This window comes from Mustela nivalis (assembly GCF_964662115.1).
Source record: "Mustela nivalis genome assembly, chromosome: 14".
Lineage (NCBI taxonomy): Eukaryota > Metazoa > Chordata > Mammalia > Carnivora > Mustelidae > Mustela > Mustela nivalis.
The window spans coordinates 13,743,957-13,760,954 of NC_139033.1; the positions used below are offsets into that span (position 1 = coordinate 13,743,957).

Below are 16,998 nucleotides of genomic sequence, written 5' to 3' on the forward strand. Positions count from 1 at the left end.
TCTGTTTTTTACTGATTCCTATTAAACATGTAACTAATGACATAAAGAAGTTTTCTCCCTCAAGTACCACTCTGTGTACTGCACTGAGAAATACCGATTCCTCCCCTTCTGCTTCTCTTTTTCTTTGATCTGGATCTCTGTGGTGGAAGTGATTACGCCCTGTAGAAAGAGTAAAACAAATTGTCTTTTGTCAAAGAAAAGGAAATATCCACTGGTCAATTAATTGTGATTCAGAAAGTTTTTCTATGGCAGTTAATATAACTAGCTCTGGAAAACTAGTTTGAAATTTTCAAGTGACAGGTAATTGAGCCTGATTTGGTGGGCTTTGTTAGGATGCCTTTTGCAGTTAAGAGGGGAAAAGCTCACTTTGGCAGAAGAATGGGATCTGATGGTTTTAACTTTTCTAAGTTTATACATTCATGTATGCATTTGAGAAATATTTATAGAGTGGCCTCTGCGTGCTGGGCCCTGGCAATAACCAAGGCAATGTCGTTTGTTTAGTGGAGCTTTCATTCTAGTGGGGGTGGGCAATAAATACAGACAAGATAATTTCAGTGATCGGTAGGTGTGATGAACAAAATAAAACGGGGTGGGTTGGGAGATTACCTTAGCTAGGGGTCTGGGACAGCCTTAGAGGCAGGCATCTTGGAGCTGACGACCAAAGGAACCAGCTTTGAGAAGCTCTAGGAGAGGGGTGTACTGGGCAGAGGGAGGAATCGACAAGTTCAAGCGCACGGGCCAGGGAAGATAAAGTAGGCAGGTGTGGCTGGAGCAAAGGGAGTCCAAAGCAGGCGATGGAGATGTTGAGGGCTTGGGGGAAGAAGGCGGTCAGGTCCTGTGGGGGTTCTGCGGGCCGTGGTAAGAAGTTTGGATTTTATGGAGAAAGCGGTGGGAGAAACCAGAGGATTTAAAGTGTGCTACGTGAGCTTTTCGTCCTGCGTCGGAGATGACGGTAGCTGCTGGGCGAAGGATCTGCAGACGCAGACGTGGCCCGCGGGGCGACAGTGCCTGAGCCCGACCCGCCGTCTGGTCTGCACCGGGGCAGGACCCGAGAGAAGGGCCAGCGGCAGGAGTCAGCCGCAAACGCATGATGCGGTGTCATGCTGTCGGTGTGATCTACGGGACGAAGTTGTTCGTGGTTGCGGGGAGCTGGGGACTGACGGCGCTGAGCAGGTGCAATCGTTTTCGGGTTCACGGAAATTTTCTAAAAGTGGATCGTGATGTCGGCCGCACAACCACTCGGTACCTTTTCTAAAAATCACAGAATTGTGTACCCTAAATGGGTGAACTTTATGGCACAACCTCAATAAAATTCATTTTCCAAAATGTCTATAAAGAGCCGAGCGAGCGGCTCTCTCCCGTTGGAAGCCTCAGCCGTCGGCCGCCGGGTTTGTGCCGGTTGGCCTCGCCGGCGCAGGCGCGGCGGCCGGCCGCAACTCTGGGCTCCCATTGGTCGGCCGGCGCGGGGAGGGCGGGCACACGCGGGGGGGGGGGGCGGAACCGGAACCGGCTGTAGCCGGGGGGGCGGGGTCTCGCGCGCGCTGTGGCGGCAGCGGCTGGCGGGGGCCCGCGGTGGCAGGACCGGGGGCGGCCGCTGCAGCCCGGAGCCCCCGATGGTGCGCGGCGGCGGCCAGGCCGCAGGAGGAGCCCGAGGCCCCGGCCTCCCCGGCTGACCGCGCGGACCCGAGCGGCCCGGAGCCGCCGCCATCCGTCCGGCCCCGGTGGGGCGCGGGCTGGCCCGCCATGGGGTCCCTATTCCGGAGCGAGACCATGTGCCTGGCGCAGCTGTTCCTGCAGTCCGGCACGGCCTACGAGTGCCTCAGCGCCCTGGGCGAGAAGGGCCTGGTCCAGTTCCGAGACGTGAGTGTCGCCCGGGAGACGCGGGCCGCAGCTGCCCGCCCAGCGCCGCATCCCGCGCTTCGCTCGGGCCTCCCTTCCGCGGGCTCCTGGGCAGGGGCGCGCCGCTGTCCCCATTTCGCAGGCAGGGAAACTGGGGCCCGGCTTACCGGCCAGAGCTTCCGCAGAGCGGGGCCCGAGCCCCGGGTCGCCGGGCGCCTGGTCGGCGGCGGCTTTGGCCGGGTTAGTTCGGAACGCTCTGTGTAGTCTTCATCAACTTAGGGGAGTGCCATCGGGTGCTCCGGAGCGCCGGCTCCGTGCCGGGCGCTGGGCTCGTGGTGGGGAGAACGAGTCTGCGGAGGCCCATTTGGAGACCCTTTGGAACTTACGGGGGTGGTGGGGACAAATACCAAGCACGTAAATGCGTAAACATGTTTGCTGTGAGGGTAATGAAGCGGGGTGATGGGATGGTGACTCGAGTCGGGGTGGTCAAGGAAGGCCCTCTTGAGGAGGTGACGTTTGAGCCCGGATGAGGCCTGAATGGGAAAGAGGTGGCCCTGGAAGATCCGGGGGACAGGGTCCCGGATGGAGGACACAGAAGGAGCCCAGAACCTGAATTGGGAATGAGCTTGGTGTAAGCGCCTTGAGGGGAAGGGGTTTTCCTGGGTTTTGTTCACTGATGCATGAGGTGCATACCACTGCCTGGTAAGGAAAGGGAACGGTCTTCCCAACAAGTAAGGATGAACACTTGTTCATGTATCTGCATACTTGTTTATTTGTTCACACCATGGGGTGTCAACCCCGAGGCCAAGGGGCCCCTTCTGACTTACTCACTCCTGATTCCCCAAGACTTAGCCTGGTCCCTGGCGTTTGTGGGCAGTAGCAGGCGTTTGTTCAATGAAGGAACAAGCCTTTATTGAGCGCCTGCTCTGTCCCAGATCGTGTTTTTAGTGCCGGCGCCTCAGTGGTAAGCTGGGTGGACAAGGTCCTTACGATCTTGCTGCTTACGGCTGGAAGGAGACAGATGCTCACGGTCTGTGAAATTGTGAAGTGCAGTAAAGGGGGAGAACAAAGTGTAGAAGCGGAGAGTTAAGCAGGATCTGATACTGAGTGACTGAACTGAAAGTCACTTCAAGGGAACATTTTATTTCCTCCTGGGTCCCAACTTTGATCTCCTGGTTGTTTCCCTTCATCTCTCTGAGGGGCCCTTAATTTCAAAAGGGAACACCCCTCCCCCAGATCTGATATCAGTGACCCTTGGGTTGGCTCCAAAGGGATTGCAAGGTCAGGGAGTAACCCCTGAGGGACAGCCAAGGCTGCAGAGAAGGCCCAGCTCCCTTCCTGTTTCCTGGACTCACTTGGGCTTCAGGTCCGGGTCCCACTTCCCTGGTAGGTGCTGTGATCAGCTGTGGGGGGCACCCGAAAGGTTCAGGAAGCAGGAGAGAAACAGCCTCCCTTCTTTGTAACTGGTGGATTTGATCCATCCTGTTAGTGTTCAAGCCGAGAGACTTAACAAGCTTAAACTGTGGAGGTTTGAACAAAGACCCTGATGACCACATTCCCGTTTCCCTGACTGCCATTACAGGAGGCAGTGGAGAATACTTGGGATCCTTCTAGGCTAAAAACCAGTGAAAGAAAAAGAAAGTGCAGATAAAGATCTCAGCTGTGCCTGTCCGTGTGTGTGTGTGTGTGTGTGTGTGTGTGTGTGTGTGTTTGGGTTGACACTCAAGCTGCCAGTGTGCTAGTGCAGAAAGCTTCACAGCACCCGACACTTTTTTCTGGAGTTCTCACTGACTTTGCTCGCCGGCTGGGCTTACTAACATTAGTCTCTTCTGGCTTGCATATGCTGGTTGATTTTTCCCTTTTAGTACTCCTGAGGGAAAGCAGGCAGACCCGGGGTTTCTGTAGTGACAGCCGAGGAGAAGACATGGAAGAGAAGGTCATTCAGCTAACCTAACCGGTGGGGCTCAGAGAAGGGCAGGTTCATCTCACTGTTGAGATGCTCTGCAGTCTAGGAACAATTTCACCGTTCGCCCTTCGGCGGTGGGAAGATGGCTGGTTTGGGTATCAGTAAAACCAGCACCACGGAGCCTCTGCTGGCTTTGCTTGGTTCAAGGTTAGTGTTAAAATGAGTCTGCAATAAAATGCAGTGTGGTCGCTCCGTATCTGTGGGTATGCGTCCTGAGACCCTCAGTGGATGCGGGGTGCCCTGGAGAGTACCGGGCCCTGTAGGTATGACAGGTTTTCCTGTACAGGCGCACCTGCGGTAGCGTGTCATCGACGAGTTAGGCACATTAAGAGATGAAAAACAATGCAACAACTATAACGAGATACTCTAATAAAAATTACATGAATGTGTTTGGGAGAGTATATGTGGGTTCCTTGTCTCAGTGTATCGTATTGTCCTGTACTCACCCTTCCTCTCTGGTTGATGTGGGATGAAGTGAGGATGACGTAGGCACTGTTTGCCCTGGGGCCGTGCCAGAAGACTCGGCTTGTCTGCTTCCTGACCTCGGAGGGGCACTACGACTGTGTTTTCCTATCATCAGTTTAGAAATAGGGTGACATAGCCTCCCGAGAAAGAAAACAGAAACAAAACTTTGTAAAAGAAACCACATAACAGAAAAAAGCAGCTAATAGCTGTGAGGCAGTGATGGTGGCTTGGGTCAACCCAAGTACATTTGTATCCCGGCGGCCGAAATGGGCGTCTTCATAAAGCCCCTGCCGCAGGGGGAACCCTCCTGGGTGCTGCACGGACCCTGCAACGGGCAGGAGTGTGGTTTGTACACCGCTGGTGCCGCCTCGCTTCCTTCTGGTTCTCAGTTCTGTGCATCGTGCCTGACTCACTGAGAACTTGAAAGTGATTACTTGAGATTAGTTCGATCTCAGAAATGATTGTGAATGTGATAAACAGAAGTGAAATTTGAATTTTTGTCTTCTTCCTGGTTAATCCTTTTAAAAATATTAGAAAAACTGAACAAGAAATGAGCCCTTGGGGTGGATGCTGCTTGGCCCAGCAGTTTCATGCCAAACCGTCCAATCATGATTTCTGAGAGGGCCCCGGACGTTGATGGGCTGGAGGAAAGATAACATTCTTGCCTTAAATGCCTTTCAACACGAGTGATTACTGTAATCTTTTTTTTTTTTTTTTTTTTTTTTTTAATTTGACAGAGAGAAATCACAAGTAGATGGAGAGGCAGGCAGAGAGAGAGAGAGAGGGAAGCAGGCTCCCTGCCGAGCAGAGAGCCCGATGCGGGACTCGATCCCAGGACCCTGAGATCATGACCTGAGCCGAAGGCAGCGGCTTAACCCACTGAGCCACCCAGGCGCCCCTCTGTAATCTTTTTTTGTTATAAAATAATATATGTCCATTGTGGGGAAATTCTAAAATGTAAGAATCAGATTAAAACTTCCAGGATCCAGTTACCTAGAAATAAAGGCTCTGATTTCTTGGTTAATATTGTTCTAACATTATTTTCCTAATAATGTTTTAAAGTGTACATCTATGTGTATTTTCATATAATTGGAATGACACTCAAAGTATCTTTAATTTTTTCCAGACAAATCTTTTTTTTAAATATTTTATTTTATTTATTTGACAAACAGAGATTATAAGTCGGCAGAGAGAGATAGGGAGAGAGGAGGAAGCAGGCTCCCCGCAAGGACCCTGGGATCATGACCTGAGCTGAAGGCAGAGGCTTTAACCCACTGAGCCACCCAGGCGCCCCCAGGCAGAAATCTTAACTCATTTCCTCATTTTATTAAATGTTCTTTTATAATTTTTTTTTATTGTTTTAAGGTTTGTATTAGAAGTTAAGTAGAGAGAGGAGTGTATGGGAACAGTGAACTCCCGTGTACCCATAATATAAATTCATGGCCCCTCATTCCAGCCTTCCACCTCCAGACAAAATCTGCCCCTCCCCTCTCTCGGGACAAGATGATTCTGAAGCAAATCGCAGATACCTAATTTCGTCCGTGAATATTTCAACAAGTATCTCTAAAAAGAAGGGTGCTTAAAAATCATAACCACAATATCATTGTCATACCTAAACTTTTTAATGACAACTTCTTAGTAGAATCCAGTACCTTAGTCATTTAAAACATGATTTTTACTAAGGGCATAATCAGTTAAATGACTGAACCATCATTTTTATACAACTTCATTGATCTGTATCGTAAAATGCACCCATTTCAAGTGTACAGTTTGTTGATTTTTAGAAGATTTACTGAGTGACGCGTCCATCCCCACAGTGCAGTAGTAGAACGTCATATCCCCCCAGTAGGGTCCCTTACCCTTCCATTTCATCCCCTTTCCTGCCTCCCGCCCAGGCAGTCACTACTTCCTGCCCGTAGATTCTCCTTTTCTGGGCATTTCATGGTAATGGAATTACACAGTATGCGGCCTTTTGTATCTTGAAAGACGCGCTGGCATCGTGTTTCTGAGAGTCACCGTGGTGTTGAGTGGGTCAGGAATTTGTTCTGTATTGCTGGGTGGTGGTCTGTGGTAGGGATGGAGACTGTTCTTCTTTTTTTTAAATTTTATTTGTTTATTTGACAGCGAGAGACAGAGGGAGGTAGTGGGAGAGGGATGAGAAGGCCTCCCTCGGAACAGGGAGCCCGATGCAGGGCTTGATCCCAGAACCATGGGATCGTGACCCGAGCCGAGGGCGGACGGTCAACGACTGAGCCACACAGGTGCCCCGAGACTGTCTGTCCTTAAACCACTTTCCTACTGTCGATCACTTTTTCCTCTGTCCCCGAAGTTGATGTTCTTCTGGGTAGGTTTTTGTCTGTATCCAGTTTTTTCCCTAGGTTAACTTTCTTTCTGGGATAGTTCTGGGCCAAAGGATATTTTTTAGGCCTTTTTTTTTTTTTTTTTTTAAAGATTTTATTTATTTATTTGAGAGGCAGGCAGAGAGAGAGGAGGAAGCAGGCTCCCGGCCGAGCGAGCAGAGAGCCCGACGTGGGGCTCAATCCCACAACCCTGAGATCATGACCCGAGCCGAAGGCAGATGCTTTCACCCACTGAGCCACCCAGGCGCCCCTTTTTAGGCTTTTTTGATAACAGCTGCCACGTTGCTCTCCGGAAAAGTTTTGTCAGTTTTTACTCCCATCCAGTAGTGTGTGAGGGTGTGCGTTCCCTAAACCCTTGCCAATAATATTTTTATTTTTTAGATCATGTTTACATTTAAATTTCAGAAATTTCAAAAGCAAATTTTTCATCCTTTTCTCAGCTCAACCAGAATGTAAGTTCCTTCCAAAGAAAATTTGTTGGTGAGGTGAAGAGGTGTGAAGAACTAGAACGGATATTAGGTAAGTTTTGGTTTTTTTGCTTTGTTTTGCTAGTTTGTGGGGGGGATAAGTTTAATTTAGTAACAGATTTTTATATAAGCAGACCTTGTTTGCCTTAGAAAAATTAGAAAAGAGAAAAAAAAGAACTCACCATTCCTTATTTTTTCCTAGTCCTCTATAAAAGTAAGGATTCCCCTACACAGCGACCATGTTATTCCGTGGTCAGCTCCGTTTCTCACTTTGGTATTTCCTGCAACATTGTCTCACGTCAATAAACAGGTTGCACCTGGGGTCCTTTTTAATGGCTGCCTAGTATTTCATGAAATAAAAGTGCTATAATTTACTTAACTAATCCCTTGTAGTTTATCGTGACTTAAACACAGTACATGTTAATATGTTACTTCAGATTATCTCTAAGAAGAGGAAGGTAGGAAGTGGCAGATAGATTGGCTTTGTTCTCGGATCACTTGTTTACCTTCAAAACTCAGTAGCTCTAGGCTACTTCCTTTATCTGTAAAATCTTCAACTTCTTTAGCTTGAGATGGTCACCATTATCCGTTCAAGCCTGGAAGTTCTGACCAAAATAGGGGGGAAGGGGGTGGATCCCAGAGGACTGACTGAAGTACAAAATTTAGGATGAATGGAGAAATGTGGGCATGAGAGAGTCAAGGGGGGGCCAGAATAGGACTTTGGGAATGATTTCTAATAGCTAAGATTTATTGTGGATTTTACATTTTTAGTTGGAGATTTTTTTTTTTTTAAGATTTTATTTATTTATTTGACAGACAGAGATCACAAGTAGGCAGAGAGGCAGGCAGAGAGAGGGGGGAAGCAGGCTCCCCGCTGAGCAGAGAGCCTGATGTGGGGCTTGATCCCAGGACCCTGAGATCAGGACCTGAGCTGAAGGCAGAGGCTTAACCCACTGAGCCACCCAGGCGCCCCAGAGATTTTTAAGACAAAAGAACCCTTTTAATCATCAGTTCCTTCGCATATTGTTTGAAGTCCCAGTTACTTGTGTGGACGACGTGTAATAGAGTGACATCATATTCCTGTCTTCGTAACATAGTGAGTCATTGAGCATGTCATGTATCAGCAGTGAGGTTTTTAAATTCAGTGACAACAGTTTAGACAGGTACAGGACTTCCTGTAGGTTAGACTGTTTTAAAAGGCATACAGACTTAAAAAAAAAAACCAAACTCCCAAGTAAATGAGGTTTCATTGGTGAAAAGATTTTATCCCATTTCCAGAAACCTCTTTAACACCGTGCTTCCTTTGCTATCCTGTTGCTAAGACATCCTCACTTTTCTCTTTCTTTTTCTTTCTTAATAAAATAACTGGGAACACTTCTCCAGAATGTGGTATCTAGTAATGAGTTTACCATTCATTGTGAGTTTCATCCTAAGGACAATGGTGCTTCATGGCATTGAAAATGTAAATGAAAGAAATGGAGTTCATTTGGCCTGGCTCGTTACCAGTTTTCTGAACCTGGTTTAGGACGTGAGATCTGGTTGTTGCAAGTCCGAACAGCCTGGCTGACTGGGACCGGTCAGGAGAGCCTGGCTCTCTGCCCTCGGTCTCTCTGGGCTCCATGGGCTGATAGAGGTTGTACTTCTCCTTCCTCATAAGGGCATCTGCAAGGAAGTCACGCTGCCATCTCTGGTGGAGATGGTCTGTCGTGGGGTTATTCCTGCATTTGCAAGTGTGTCCTTTACCTGATTCACCTACAGGTGTGGAGACACCTGTGACTCCACAGTTCCGTCACGAACGTTTCAGAAACATAGCACACTCGGGGAATTCCAGAAAGCGTTCATCAGGTTGTTGTTTATATGGTCACTGCATGCTGACCTCTCTGTTTAGGGGCGGCTACTTTGCAGATCTTTGGAAATGAGGTTGCAAAAGGCTTTTTCTAAGTCGATTGGAACAAGCAAGACTTTTGTGCATTCAGACATTAATTTTTAGGCGAACCAGGGATGGTCGGGATGGAAAATGTTCCGACTGAGACGTCCTAGAGTGAGTTTTTGCATCTAATTGGTTTTACCTTTTATTCCCACAGCGTATTTGGTGCAGGAAATTAATAGAGCCGACATCCCCCTTCCTGAGGGAGAGACCAGTCCTCCTGCACCACCTCTTAAGCAAGTCCTGGAGATGCAGGTAACTTGTTTCTGGTGAAGCCGTCAAAGCTGTCCCTGAGCTCAGACACTGCTTGTTGACTGACTTCATGTTGTCTAGGGCTTGTCGGGTTTTCTTCTCAAAGCTGCTCAATGACAGTTTAAGAACAACGTGATCGTCAGCCTTCAGTAACAGATTATCTGTGATGTAAGATGAACGTTCCCTTTCCAGGTGGTGGTGAACTGAGGCTAATGAAAATCAGTTTGGGAAATCTGGTGCTTCGTCATGTAATATTTCTGATCGTTCTTTCTGGACTTATCCATGCCTTAGCCTGCCTCTCCTGGTACAAGTAAGGGAGGCTGCAGCCAGTGCCTTTCGCATTCTCCCGGACCCGCTGGCCTCCGCTCTGATGCTGAAAAGCTAGTGGGAAGGCCATAAGGTGTTGTAGGTGGGCAGCAAACGCAGTTCCTTGTCCCTGATTTCAGCACCTGGTGGGTTGGGGGCATGGCGTCCCCGCTGTGAGGACCCCGGCTTGTCTTGCTCGTTACTGCCCCTGTGAATGATCCACTGAGGTTTGGGTCTGATCCTTGGCTCGTGCACTGCCCTGGGAAGTAGACCAGCGATCCTGACCACGGACGCAGCCTGTGGTGTGTAGCCAGCACCATTCCGTGGCCGGTCGCCCTGGGGGTTTATCGGGGAGAAGTCACTTAACATTTACCGTATGAGAGGACTCCAGAAGGAGTTATGGCATCCGATGGGCAGAACGCCGCCATCTGGTTTGGCCTGTTTGGGTTGGTGGTGATGTAATGACGACTTCAGGGGTGACTGGGCGTGTGTGGCTTCTACGAGGTGGAGCGCACATGAAGTGTCTGCAGACTTGCTGGCACACAGGTTTCTGTGGAGTCAGTGCTGTGTCTGACACACCTCCGTCGCTGCTGTGTTGTACTTTAGTATTATTAAAGATGCTCGCTGTCTCACTGCTTATTAAGGAAGACTTGACCTCAAGCATTCTTCAGCCCAGTTAATAGTGTACGTGCAACTGTAAGCAGACTCTTAAGCTAGAGACTCGGGTGTATATGTTTAGCAAAGATTACCCTAGTATTTTCTGCGTTGCAAATAAAAGGCAATGTAGCCTCGAAAGAGGAAGACTCCTTGCTATGCGACAGTGGAGAAGCGGAGGGAGGGAAGCCCGGAATAGTAGGGGAGCGGGGCTGGGCCAGGGCCACCTGCAGCGCTTTGACTCACCTTCCAGAACATCTGTGATGGGCAGCATGGGCTGTGTGGGAATTCCCCGAGTCCATGGGAGACCATGAACAGTGGGCCTTGAATGTCTCCATCGGATTCGGGCTCATAAGCCCTCCCTGGACAGTAACATGCTGTCAGGAAATGGGGGTGGCCAGACTCGGAGCAGACCTGTCCTTTAACGTAACCAACCGCTCTCTTGTCTTAGGAGCAGCTGCAGAAACTGGAGGTTGAGCTGAGAGAAGTCACCAAGAACAAGGAGAAGCTGAGGAAAAACTTGCTGGAGCTGATCGAGTACACTCACATGCTCAGGGTGACAAAAACCTTCGTTAAACGGAATGTGGAGGTACTGACCGCCCGCCCCTGCACCTAGACACATTCCTTTTGTACGAATCTTGCTCCTGCAAGGCTTCCGGCTGGGTTATCTGTTCTCAGGGATCTTGATCTGACCTTTATTTTTCAGTCGGGTTAAAGGACATTAAACAAAATGTCAAGCCTTACCCTGCATTGGTTGGTTTTAGCAATAACGATGCTTCCTTTCCGTAAAGTTGCTTCAGTTTGTAGCTGAAAAATGAAAGAAATGGGAAAGTGGAGTTTGAACTCCAAAGTTGTTTCTTTTTTTCCTGCCAAATTGCTAAAAATAAAGGAATTCACGAGTGTCTAGTTCATGAGTGGAGTCTGTGACATAGCCCCGCCTACAGCGGGATACGGAGGGGACAAGGTCGTCCCGCCGGTGCTGTCTCACTCGGTGGCTGCGTCCAACCAAGCTCACTGCCTCCGAGTGAGGCAGCGACATAAGTTACAACATCCTTATCTCTAGCAACCTGACTTCGAGGAGTTCTTTACACAAGGGACGGGGATGTGATCTTTTTAATTGACCAGAGCTGTGTTCCACATCTGAGTTACCCCGGGGCGTCAGTACCAGGTCGGGCAGCCGATTAGGATGCTCTGTAAACTCGTTCGGAAATGTGACTTGGGAAATAAAATGTCACTTGTAATGAGACACGCTTGGTTTCGTATTTCTTTGTAGTTTGAACCCACTTATGAAGAATTCCCTCCCTTAGAGAATGATTCCTTGTTGGACTACAGCTGTATGCAGAGGCTGGGAGCGAAACTGGGGTAGGTGACAACCGCGGGGGGGGGGGGGGGAGGCTGAGCGTCCCGCTGTCCTTGTCGTCCGCAGGGGGATGAATGCGACCATTCGAAAGCCTGTGGTGGAGTGAAAAAGTGAATATTTGTTTGAGAAAACACTGTACTTCTGTGTTTGCCGAGAGGAGTTATTCAGCTGTATTGACTTTTTAGATAAATACCATGGGAACTTCTCCTCTTGGCATAATGAGCTGGAAAGAAGGAACGTTTATGCCACTCAGTGTCATTGCAGTAAGGCTAAAATAATTGCTCAGTGAGGCGTCAGCCCCTGTTTTGTTTGGTGGAAACACAGGGGCTAAACTGAGTTGGTTAACTCATTAATTGTATTTTAAGGATTTTTTTCTGCTATTAATCCTTTCTGTTTACTCCAGCCAATGGTAACTTGTTTCCTCATGTGATTTGTGAGTTCTTTTTATTACGAACATCTGTTCCTCTGTTCCTTGTCTGTAGGAATCCGATGACGGTTTAGTTTGAGGATGTAGTCCTTCAGCGAGAATTTGTTTTTACATCTCTCAGATAGTGGGGAGCATTCCGCCAGCCTGGAATTGTTTTACATTGATTTCTCAGCTTGGATTTTTTTGTTTTTCCTTTTCTTGCTATGCAAGTAATGTGAATTTCAGCCGTGAAACTGAGTGCATTCTAACCTGTGGTTATAAATTCTCAAGGCAGGGCTGCCTGGGTGGCTCAGTTGGTGAAGCATCTGCCTTTGACTCAGGTTGTGATTTCAGGGTCCTGGGATCGAGGCCTGAGTTGGGCTCTGCTCAGTGGGGAGCCTGCTTCCTCCTCTCTCTCTACCCCTGACCCCACTAGTGCTCTCTCCCATTCCCCCTCTCTCTCAAATAAATGAATAAAAATCTTCAAAAAAAAAATAAATAAATTCTCAAGAAAGACTTTTCTTCTTCTATCTAGAACCCAAACTGAGATAAATAAGTTTATTTGAGGGTTCCTTTGTAAGATGAAGTTTTTTTTCCTAGTCCACCCATTCACTAAGGGTGTAGGTCTTTAGAGGTGAGGGGGTGGGAGTCCCAACCTTAGCAGGCATTGGGAAAGATTCAGTTTCATCTTCTTAGCTTACATAGACCTAGTGCCTGTCTCCGTTCTGACCTTGAAACTGAAGGCTTTAAGATACTGGGTAAGTGGAATACATCAAGGTAGCTGAGATCCTGGTTTATTTTTGGATCCCAAGAATTTCTCTTAATTATGGGTGCAGCTATACCCTTGAAGGGATGTTTCAAAAATAAGTTTTTGTAAAAGATTTATTTACTCATAGAGAGAGTGGGAGAGCATGTGTGTGTGTGAGGAGGGGGAGGGGCAGAGGGAGAGAGCACCTTCGACTCCCCGCTGAGTGTGGAGCCTGACCCGTGGCTCGATCCCACAGCTCCGCGATCACTACCTGAGCCAAATCAGGACTTGGATGGGCCACTAACAGAGCCACCCAGATGCCCCCCCCCCCCCATTTTTTATCTAGCATTTTAGATATTTTGCATTTGGAGGGCTTTTAGGATATCTTCCACCATTTTGCCTGAAATGATTCATTTCTCCTTTTGATGCAGTCAGAGAATTCCTTGCTTTCAACTGACTGCACCTTGTCTCTCTTATCTCATAGATTTGTATCCGGCCTAATTAACCAAGGAAAGGTAGAAGCATTTGAGAAAATGCTGTGGAGGGTCTGCAAAGGGTACACCATTGTGACCTATGCGGAGCTGGATGAGCCCCTCGAGGACCCTGAAACGGTGAGTCAACGTCACGATCACCTTTTAATGATGACAGACCGACAGTGGCGTTGGACGCACGGGGCACAAGGAGCCCCTTGAGAGTGAGTTGTTCACCTGAGGCCTTATCATCCCAGCGCATTTCGGTGTGGCTCTTAAAGTCCAGGGCTCTTCCTTGAAATGCCTCCCAGAAATGAAGGGAGACACGTCGCTCCCCTCCCGGCCTCAGACCCCATCTGGGTCTCACCAGTTGACGAGTACCACGTTTTGTAGCGAAGGTCTAGTGCAGAATCAGTTTGGATCTCACTGTCCCATCTCTTTGGTCTCCTCCATTCTGGGACAGTTTCTCAGTCTTTCCTGGACTTATAGAACCTTGATATTTGAAAATTCCTAGGTAGGATGTCCCGGCGTTTGGGTTTGTCTGATCTTTCCTCATGATTCGATCCGAGGCATGGGTCTTTGGCAGAAGTGATACTGTGTCCTCCTCACTGTGTCCCGCCGAGCGCGTGATTCGGCTCATCCCGTGGCTGGTAACGTTTGCTTTGATCGCGTGGTTGAGGTGGTGATGCTTAGGCTTCTCCAGTACGAAGTCATCTTTTTTCTTTGTAATTAATACATGTTTCGGGGGACACGCTTTGAACCTGTAACTCCGTAACGGAGTCATTCCTTATCAGATTTCCTTTCCCGTCTCCCCTCCTCCCCCCTCCTCCCTCGAGTGTGAGCGGTGGGGTTAGAGGTGGGGAGACGTACAGAGGAGTGGACTGGAGAGATGTGTTCTCCTGAAAAGACAACTCCCCTGTAGTTACAAGGGAAATACGTGCCTGTGGCAGGGAATTGGGAACAAAACGGGAAAGATGAACGAGAAAATTAATCTTCGTGATCCTGCTTAGGGAGAGCCTGTGCTGGCTTTCAGCGTGCGTTCTTCTAGTGCTTGTTCTGTAGGAGTTGGGGTGTTGGATTTGACAGCTGGCGCTCGGGGTCCCGGATCTGGTTATTGTGTCAGGTTTAGGGCCTTTTGGGTTGACCGTCTCATCCCCTCGCGTCCTTGCCGACACCAGAGCGTATTTCTAGTCACTTCCCCCTTGTCGGTCTTGTTTCTAGGTGCTGACCACTCTGTGTCGGAGCTAGACTCTGGTGATCTCCCTCGGTTCGATGACCTGTATTCTGTGTTGTGTGCTGTCCCTGTCCCATCTTCAACCCGAGGTGGTTACGCTCCTTGACCCAGTAGTAGTTTTAAAATCGGGGCATCTTCAAACTCAGGTTTGCTATAAATGCCGTTTCTCCCTCCGCCCCCCCCCCCCCCCCCGCAGTTTAATTTCTTCTGTAACTTATTTTGGAGTAATTTCAGTTTCTAGAAAGCTTGCCAGGAGAGAGCAGAGACTTGTATCCCTTCACCTGGATTTCCCAGTTGTTCCCACGTCCCCACATTTGCTCCATCAGCCACGTGCTCTCTCGGCGACTCTGTCCGCGTTTATACTAGGTTCTTCCCATGCCTGGGGACAGGAGGCCGCAGACGTGGCTCCATCACCCCAGAGTTACCCCCGTGTGTGCGCCCCCAGGCAAGGATGCTCTTACACAACCACCTGCCCCCATGAGAGAAACCAGTGCAGGTGCAGCACTTTTGTCCAGTCAAACATGCCATGCCCGCCTCCAGCGGTTCTCCTTCCTTCCTGGTCCGGCCCCCTCCCTGGGCCTGCAGTGGCGTTGGGAACATGCATCCCGCCCTGTGGGCCGACGCCTCCCTCTGGGCCCCCTGAGATTTCGGGCCACGTTCCAGGCAGGAACAACCTTGGAAGTCTCTCTGGCCACCTCAGCACCCACCATGTGACACGTGATGTCACCTGGACACGTTGGTGTCTGCCGGGTTCGTCCACTGTCTCGTCACCACGTTGCCCTCTGTGGTGGTTTAGTAATTTCCAAGTTGTGCTCATGTCCCTTTCCTCACCAGCCCGCCCACCACACTAGCGTCCATGGACGACTCTCGTGAACCTGTCCCCTCGGTCACGGTGGCCGCGCGGTCCGCATTCCTGCTCTGCTTACTAGTGGTGGCACAGAAGGCTGGTTTCCTCCCTCTCGCGTCTGCGGACTCGGGCATTTCCGTTGTGTTCGATGACTCGTAGTCTGTTACGGTCCGTATTTATTCGGACACTCAGATTGTCCCTGATGATTTGGCTGCTGAGGGTCCCTTCCCTCATGGTCCCGTGTCCTTGGCCTCCGGCAGCATCCGCCGAGCCTTCCCTTCCTTCCCCCTTCCTTTGTGGCACAGTGAGACGCCCCAGCTTCGTCCCGTGCTTTCCCTGCCTCAGCCGGAAATCGGCCGTTTCTCCAAGGACCGCTGGTGCCTTTTAGCAGAGGACAGTGTTCTCGAAGATCCGCGTCCCAGAGTGCTGCTGCCCCTGGGCCCTCTGAGCAGTCGGAGCCTATGTGTACACGTGCGCGTGCACTCGCACACACACGCACCCGTACGTGCTTCGGTGGCTCCCTGTGCTTCGAGATTATGAAACCATGTGCTTTTAAACTATAACTCGAAATCCTGATCGGTTCTTTCTAGATGGAACCTTTCCCCCTGTTTTTAGTCTCTTTCCTGCCAGTGAGAAATCTGGCTCCCGTTGTCCTCAGTGTGTTTCATGAATTGTGCGGTCAGTGCACTCACTTATTCAACATAACCAATCTCCCGGCCACCTGGACCATCTCCTCTGCCCACGCTGACCTTTGTCCTTGCTGTGGGGACCCCCTGCCTGTGCTTCCTTGAGGCTCCCCGACCTGTTCCCCATCTTTTGTGGTCTGGGGCTGGATTCTTGGGCTGCTTCTCTCCTCTGTGTGCCCTCAGGGATCCTACATAATTTCCCAGCTTTAAATACTGCCTCCCAACTGCTTAGCTTGGATCGCTCCCCGCAAAAGCAGACTTTTGCATGTAACTGGCTACTCTAGGTCTACTTTTAAATCCTTGGAAGACATTTCCACCCAATGCCTAAAGCTAGACTCTGGATCTTTCCTAGCAAACCTGCGCTGCCAGGCTTGTCCAGCTCGGTAAGTGGCAGCTCTGTCCTTCTGACTGCTCAGGTTTCACATCCTGGGGCTCCTCCTGATTCTTCTCTTTTCCCTCAGACCTCGTATTAATCCTGTAGCAGGGTGACTGGAGATGTGTTCTAACTAGGAAGAGACTCTGGTCTCCTGGTCCCGCCCCCGCTCCTGCCCTGATCCAGGACACGAGTGGCCACACCTCAAGTTCTTCCCTTCTGCAGCCGCCGCCTCTGTCCTCAGTTCCTGCCCCGGCTGCTGCCCTACCGTGCTCTCTCCTCCCAGCGTCGAGAACCATCCCTGTAAGCCTTCACTTCACTTCCCCTCTTCAAACCCACCACGGGCTTCCTGTCTCACTTGGCAAAACGCCCAGAGCCTTATAGCGTCTCCTCTTGCGGCTTCGTCACACATCTGCCCTGTCCACCCCCCATCAGTGTGTGGCCTCCTTGCTGTCCCTGTCCCTGCTTCCTCACGAGCTCTCTGTGGCACACAGAGTGTGTGGCCAGTGGCCACAGTGGCCCGCAGTGGCCACACGGCTTCCTCCCTTCCTTTAGCCTTTAAGCTCCGATGTCCCCTTCTCAGAGAGACCTTCTCTGGTCACCCTATTGAAAGTCACAGCCCCCAACCCCATGCCCCC

General features: G+C 49.9%; 1 protein-coding gene across 3 annotated transcripts in view; it reads left to right on the plus strand.

Moving 5' to 3' along the window:
• Positions 1–1,531: 1,531 nt before the first annotated feature.
• Positions 1,532–16,998, plus strand: part of ATP6V0A2 (ATPase H+ transporting V0 subunit a2) — a 36,502-nt gene continuing 21,035 nt past the window's right edge. Inside the window, exons 1-6 of one of the 3 annotated variants that reach the window (XM_082698387.1) lie at positions 1,532–1,860; positions 7,071–7,149; positions 9,182–9,279; positions 10,688–10,825; positions 11,510–11,598; positions 13,235–13,361. In XM_082698387.1, the coding sequence (XP_082554513.1) occupies positions 1,744–1,860; positions 7,071–7,149; positions 9,182–9,279; positions 10,688–10,825; positions 11,510–11,598; positions 13,235–13,361 (648 nt within the window). In that variant the 5' untranslated portion in view covers positions 1,532–1,743. Of the gene's footprint in view, positions 1,861–7,070; positions 7,150–9,181; positions 9,280–10,687; positions 10,826–11,509; positions 11,599–13,234; positions 13,362–14,477; positions 14,601–16,292; positions 16,371–16,468; positions 16,664–16,998 lie in introns of those variants that run through there. The other 2 variants (XM_082698389.1, XM_082698388.1) reach the window with 2 other exon arrangements.